This window comes from Gadus morhua, chromosome 22 (genome assembly GCF_902167405.1).
Source record: "Gadus morhua chromosome 22, gadMor3.0, whole genome shotgun sequence".
Taxonomy (NCBI): domain Eukaryota; kingdom Metazoa; phylum Chordata; class Actinopteri; order Gadiformes; family Gadidae; genus Gadus; species Gadus morhua.
The window spans coordinates 11,585,737-11,593,111 of NC_044069.1; the positions used below are offsets into that span (position 1 = coordinate 11,585,737).

The following is a 7,375-nucleotide window of genomic DNA, read 5'->3' on the forward strand; positions in this document are numbered from 1 at the left end:
TGTCATACTTTTATCTTCTTATTATTACAGATGAAATGACGAGTTATTATTCATCTCCATAAACACACACATACGCACACACACACACGCACACACACACACACGCACACAAACACAGACAGCTACTGCTGGTAAGTAGATGGTAATATACAAAAGACCACAGAGAGATGATGATATAGAGTCACAGTTTTTTATTTATTTATTATTGAATAGTACACATATTGGTTACAAAGACAATGCAATAATGATAAAGCATTTAGGATAACTCTAAAATGTGGATTGCATGGCGTTTTCCATTGCTGAACATGGCAGTTTTACATAAGAATAACACAAATTAAAAGTAAAAACGCACACTGCTCCACTGTTTAAGGCACTGTAGGTGAGTCGAATAAACTCATACACGATGCACAACATTACATACTCACTGACCTGCTACCAAAGCATGCATCCATTGTTTATGCTATCAGCCAATCAACTGGATGCACATACACATAACAAAGTTCTGAAGTTATTCTCATTTCTACACTCGGATTGTGTGTTGAAATCTCTAAGGATGTATATTCGTTGTGTGTTTGGCAGGGAGTCAGTCGGTCTGTGTACAGAGGCCTGTAGTTAAGTCCGCCAAGTTCCACGCAAGTCGAAAAACAAGTTAATTTATATTTATATTATATTTTGGGCGGGGGCAGTGAGGGTTGATCCAAATATTCAGTTGAACACAGAGGGTGTGCCTTTCACTAAATCCCATCACCATATGTCACACTTTTCATGGATTTGTCAGTTGAGTTGCGGCGGTGAAGTCAGTGTTCAGGTGCATGTCTATCATATAGGTTATTAGAGTTTCAAAGATATGCTGAGTGCCAGCGCAGACACACAAGATGCAAAATGATCCTTCACGCATAGTAGGCGACTAACTGCAGACAGTCAGAGACTGGGGCCTCTGTAGTATTCTAGTACCATGAAAAGAGAACTGATATTATTAAAACTGAACTAAATGAACAGAATAAAAACAAGAGAGTACACGTTAGTCAAGAGACATAAAATGTAACGTTAAGTAAATAACATAGGCGTAGTGACTGTAATGTCCAAATTTGAGCTCTTTTGTACGTTTAAACTGCAGTGCGGGTCAATGAATGTGGTCTATTTGGACAAGAAAACAAAATGGGCCGAGCAATGTTGATGAGAGCGTATTTACAATAGGTGTGTCCCAGCGCCACAGTGTGTGACTCACAGGAGTTGGGTTGAATTTGTCCTGCCTGTTTGGCCGCTAAGATATTCAATGTGCTTGGTGCTGCTGATATGATAATGCACAAGGCGCAAGGTCCAAAACGTGGCCTTAGTGGCGGGCCACACAGCCGTGTGCAACATGAGCCTCTCTCTCCCTCTCTTTCTCTCTCTCCCCAAGCCTGCATTATTCACGACCAGACAATTTACAAATCATTAGGCTCTAATTAACAAATGATTTGCTTATAACAGGACAAATAAGAATGTTTCCAATTTTGCAGAGACTTCAAGTAATCTCCATAGTGGTCAAGGTTAGGACAATATGTTAAAAATAGATAGGTTTCTTATATTAGATTAGAAAAGTTCAATAAGAGGGATACCACTGAGTCATGGCAGCGTACTGCTTGAAAAGGGACCACTATTTTAATAATACAATGGTTATAATCTGCCGGTTACTGATAGCAATATAGTGTGCAATAGCGTGTTAGAGATATGCTGGAGATTGATGTCTGATTGGTGGGTACGATATGATATGTCGTCGTCCCCGGTGACAGAGTGGTGATCTGTAAAGGGCAGGGTCACCAGAGACACCGGATTACTTTCATGTAATTGTTTGAGCTGGAGGGCGTGTTCGCCAACCAAACGCCTAATCCACCGGGGATTTGTAAACTCTGACAGGTGTCGCCAGGCGGGTCAAACAGGGTCCCTCCGCCAAAATAAGGGCGTGACCAAAAGTTAAAAAAACACACGCAACCCTGCCGAATTGGAAACTGCGTGATGCAGCAGCCGGCGCGCTAGTTTTAGTGGATCGTTTCAAACCTTTATAAAAAAATAATGTCATAACAGAATAGTAAACAAAATGGAGAACAAAACAGAATCGAACAACCTCCCTTTCCAGTTTAATTGTGTTTGTTTGTTCCCCTTTGCCAGACTTGTCCCCCGAGGTTATTTTGGGCTCCCCTATGACCGTACAGGTCCTCTCCCGGTGTGGATTACCGCCACGCTCCTTAATTATTAATCCAGAATCCTACACCTGATCTTGCATTTCCCAGTCCCAGCCGGTTACGTCTGAAATCATGCATATATATATATATATATATATATATATATATATATATATATATATAGAGTGAGAGAGGAAACGAGAGAGAGAGGGAAAGAAAGATGGAAGGAGAGAGAGAGAGAAAAAGAGAGAAAGAGGGTGTAAATTGCGCTGCGAGTGAAGCACCGTTTTGCACACTGCCTGCCATTAGCGGCAAACGAGGTGTACTGTTCCGATGCTTACTAATGCGTTAACCCTATAATGAGACGACCCCAGAGTCACAAGACCCAAGGGAGAGGTGAGGGCCCTACACAGACATAGAGGGAGAGAGAGGGAGAGAGACAGAGGGAGTGAGAGAGAGAGTGAGCGAGAGAGAGAGAGAGAGAGCGAGAGAGAGAGAGAGAGAGAGAGAGAGAGAGAGAGAGAGAGAGAGAGAGAAAGAGAGAGAGAGAGAGAGAGAGAGAGAGAGAGAGAGAAAGAGAGAGGAAGAGGGGGGTAAAGCAAAGTGGATGGAGTCCCTTTGTTTAGTGGTGAGTCGTAGTGTATCCCAAGCATTAACACACAGTGGTCGGGTAAAAAAAAAAGGGTGTGTGTCAGCATAACACTGTAGTGACACAAAGTGGCATGGTTTGCTGTAAAGGATTGAACACGGGTCACGTATCTCAGCCAATGCCTGATATGTATCTCGCTTCACATTGACGTAAGCACACTATCGAACGGGACAAACCAACAGAGCATAGTGGCAAGCACTGAGGAATGTTATGAGACTAACGCAGGAGTTCTTTTTCCGATAGAAATTATAAGAAATAGTCTTACTTGGGACTTAAGGTTAGGCAAGGGTTTAGCGTTATGAACTCAGGATCATAATTGTAGTTGAAACAAAACATTTTGGCACGCTTCCTTTTCTCACTTTTCAATGCAGTGTGGTGTTAGACGTGTAGTGTGTGTTTGCATGTGTCTGTGTCTTTGTGTGTGTGCGTCTGTGTGTGTGTGTGTGTTTGCCGGCCGTGATGCTGTCGTCGTCGTCGCGTGAAGACCGGGTGAGGGGAACGCACGCCGCCCTCGCTCGCCCTATGAAGTCGCGTCCTCGTCCTTCACCTCTCCCTTGGCCACGGACATGGCGGCCGTGGCCGCGGCAAGCGCCCCGTCGACGCTCTCCTTTGGCTCCGCCTCCTCCACCACCACCCCGACCGCCGCCGCCGCCGCGGACACCGCCGACGCCACCGGCTCGGGCAGCGCCACCTCCACCGGCTTCACCTCCACCTTGGGAGGCTCCACCACCAGCGCCACCGCCGCGGGCCCCGCCGCCGAGTTGTTCTCCTGGGCTGGGGCGCTGTTGGTGACGGGCCGCTTCGCTCTTGGGTGCCTCAGCCTTCTCCTTGGTCTTGGCCTCGCTCATGGAGTTGGCCAGGTAGCCGATGAGCGTCATGTACTCCTCGAAGCTCACCTTGCCGTCCTGGTTCTCGTCCAGGCCCTTGCGCATCTCCTTTAGCGCCCCCTTGGAGTCTGTGTCCTGGGAGAGAAGGAGGAAGCGAAGAGAAGAACATGAGACAGAACGAAGGAAGGACAATGTGGTCGTTCGCCATGTCTTGTTTTTGTTTTTTTTTCAGTTAATGCTGTTTTTCGTAACACAAATCATTCACAGGCCGGTCTATGTTGTTTCTCCTAGCGACTTCACTAGTCACATATCTGAGCAAAGTGCTTTTCTTTGGGAGTAACTAAGAGAACAAGTTAACTGGTTTGTTCTGAACAAGCTGACAATAAAAGAACACACAGGACTATGTTCCAGTGGTTTCTTTAGGTTCTCCTCACGATCCGGCGAGTGTTCAGAGAGGGCAACCTCACCGTCAGCACATTGCCCAGCTGCTTCTTCACCAGGTTGTCGAAGTCCTTGCCGCCCATGCTGTCACCGCCCTTGGCCGACTTCACGAAGACCTTTACCACTGTCTTAATAGCATCCTCCATGACTTCTGGTTCTTGGGATAAACATAGGAAGGGTAGTGGAGAAATTAATACAACGTGACAATCTGCCTTTTAGATGGATGGGTGAATTAATGGAGATGGATGGGTGAATGAATGGAGCTTGGTGGATGAATACATTTAGTTTTGTGCATTCATTTATGTAGATAATTGGAAGAATAAATGGAGATGGATGGACTCATTCATTTAGATAGATGAACGAATTAATGGAGATGGATGGTTTACTAAATAGAGGTGGGTCAATGAATGAAGATGAATGGGAGATGTGAAGGAATTGCGATCGTTGGATGAATGAATGGAGAGGGATGGATAAATGAATGGAGATGGAATGTTTGAGTCAATTGATTGCATCCTGTGTGAACCGATTACTACACACATTTAACAAACATGCTAACACCACACAGAAAACGTCAGCTACTTATTGTACTTTGTACCTATATATGCCGTAGCATTTAATTCCCCTGATTTTATCTTGAGATCATGGGTGCGGCATTTAACAAGCACCCACGAGTCGTTACTTAACTATAAAAAGACACACAATGAATGAAAGCTGTACACATATAGATAGCATCCAGACAGACATACAGTCAGACCAATAAAGAGAGGAGGAGGACAAGGGCGGGCCCAGGGGGGGTGTTGGGGGAGGTCCTAGGTGTTTTATTGCGTTAGGTCTGACACAGCAGATAGCGGTGGCAGCAGCAGGGTGAATACTGCTGAACCAATACAGGCTGCTGTCCACGCTGAGCTGTGGCTCCTCGGGTTAGCAGGAAAAGGAAACCGCCCCCACACACGGCCAATGGGCAATTTTTTCCGAAAAGAAAAACCAAAAAGAAAAAAACCAGGGGGCCCGGCATTGACGAACGAGGCCGAGTGTCCTGCCGCAGGCGCCCGGTGGAAAAAGAAACAAGAGGATATCCTTGCGTTCCCCGCCACAACGCGTCATCTCAGGGGGGGGGCGAGAGACGCGAGACGGGCCGAGAGACGAGATGTGCGGCACAATGGAGGTTGTGATCTCTGATAGGTCATCTGATCCACTGGAGCCGCCATGCGGCCACAGAAGGCCTCACGTTACCCCAGGGAATACCAGCCACCTGTCTGCTCCTTTCTCCTCTTTCATTATCTCCCCCTATCTGTCTGTCCTCCTCCTCGCCGCTTCTCTGCGCTGTATGTCCGTGCCCCTCACCCCCACCACCACGACCCACCCACCCCAAACTCCTTTCATTTGATTACACGTGAAATGACACAAACACACACTCGATTTGAATAAGGAGGAGGGGGGGGGGGGGGGGTTATAAAGAGGTTGATATTAAAAAACAACTACAAGAAATAGATAACAGCTACTGTAATCTGTTAACACGACTACTGAGTATCGACCAGCACGTGTGTCGGGGTGCGTGTGTCTGTTTGTGTGTGTTTGAAGTGTGTGTGTTTGTGCATATTATTCTCAGGTAAAGATCGAAAGGTCAAGATACGCTACTGTATATCCAGAAGAAAGGAAAGGAAAACAAGAAGGAGGCATGCACCGTTGTGTGACATATGCACCGTTGTGTCAGCCGGTGGAATTCCAGTTATGTGTGTGTGTGAAGATCACCCGACAGGAACCCACAGGCAAGCAAGCACTGAGGGGAGTATGTATTGTTTTCTAAGGTGACCGTACTAGTCTGTCAACTCTCGGGTGTGTCAGAACAAGCGGTGTCTGTGTGTTCCGGGGAGGGGGGAGGGACGGACGGACGTTCCCTATTTGAATAGGGTAAGTGTCGATTCGTTTTTTGATCGAAAACTGTTTTTGTGATTCAAGATAATAAAAAGAAAAGTAAAATATCAATCTTGGCTACAATCTGATAATGGGAAGGGGGGAGGGGGGGGGGGGGCTGTGTCAATAGCCATTAGGGTAAACTGTCCCATCTTCGAACATTAAACTACACATGATCAAACAGTCTTTCACAGGTCGCATCCACTCCTTTTCTTTCATACGTTTTTAAATCCTTTAAAGGATTTCTAAAAGTAGATGGCATGCTGCCCCATCTGCCCCATAGCAATGTTACAATTGTGAAACCAAGGCCCTTAGTCAACTGAAATCATTATTTGTGCCGAGCAACACCCATAACTGTTATTAATTCACTTAAAACCAGCAGCGTGCAGAATATCCTATTTCCGCGCGGCTTTGCAGAGGTGGCACGCCCTCCATAAATTGAACAAACAAGGGCAACGGCCCTTCTCTATCATACACAGCACACGTTTAGTCTATTACGGCTAGGACATTTCTATCCGGTGACATGTACACGTGCATTGTTCACCTTCTTACCCTTCTACATGCAACCCACTGGACAGTAGCCTACTATTCCCAAGCGACCATGTCCTAATTCTGCCTTAACGAATGCAGGCCTTCAATTACTTATCTCGCGTCGTAGACCTGGGCTGGTCCTCCCTTACCGTCCCAGAATCTGCGAGAGGCAACTCATCCCCGTTATATATCTTAAAAGGCCGACAAAAACAACAAGGGCTCAAATAATTAAACATATACAACCGCAGGTCTCCCGTTTCTCCCCAGAGCCCCAAAGGAGATTGAGTGTTGCGTTTCCAAATGGGCAAAACGTGATCCGGTACGTGCGCACCGTCATGACAATACTAGTGCTCGTGTTGCATGAAATATTAACAGAGGAACAAGTTGGATTGTGGCTGTAGAATGCATAGAACTGGCACAAGTCAATATTTAATCCGTTACACACAAAAAATGCGGTTGAAGTGTAAGCCAGTATAGGATAAAAGGACGGGCGTGGATGGATGTTGATCAGTAGCCGTGCCAAAAAAGGGCCACTGATGTTTGAGAATCAGAGATGACACACCTTGGGACAAGGTGTGTCACACGTTCGCAATAGAATAGAGATGTCGTGAAATTAGACGTTATTACTATTATACTATTACTAGCATATTACATTTTTCGCCAGTTGCGCATTTACGCACAAGACTCATTTTTAACACGGTGCTGAATTAAAGACGTCCACCAATATGGTTTCTATCTTTTATGTTGTACTGCAACCAAAACTTTATAGCGGACCTCTGCCAACTCCTGCAAAATGAGTGACCGGACGTGTGGGATAATTAAATAAGAACAAACCGAACACCAAAGAG

General features: G+C 45.9%; 1 protein-coding gene across 2 annotated transcripts in view; it reads right to left on the reverse strand.

The window, feature by feature from the left end:
- Positions 1 to 176: 176 nt before the first annotated feature.
- s100u (S100 calcium binding protein U) overlaps positions 177 to 7,375 on the reverse strand; it is a 7,753-nt gene continuing 554 nt past the window's right edge. The window contains exons 2-3 of one of the 2 annotated variants that reach the window (XM_030347136.1): positions 4,109 to 4,239; positions 177 to 3,776 (exon numbers count right to left, since the gene is read on the reverse strand). In XM_030347136.1, the coding sequence (XP_030202996.1) occupies positions 3,177 to 3,776; positions 4,109 to 4,228 (720 nt within the window). In that variant the 5' untranslated portion in view covers positions 4,229 to 4,239 and the 3' untranslated portion in view covers positions 177 to 3,176. The remainder of the gene's footprint in view (positions 3,777 to 4,108; positions 4,240 to 7,375) is intronic. The other variant, XM_030347137.1, reaches the window with a different exon arrangement.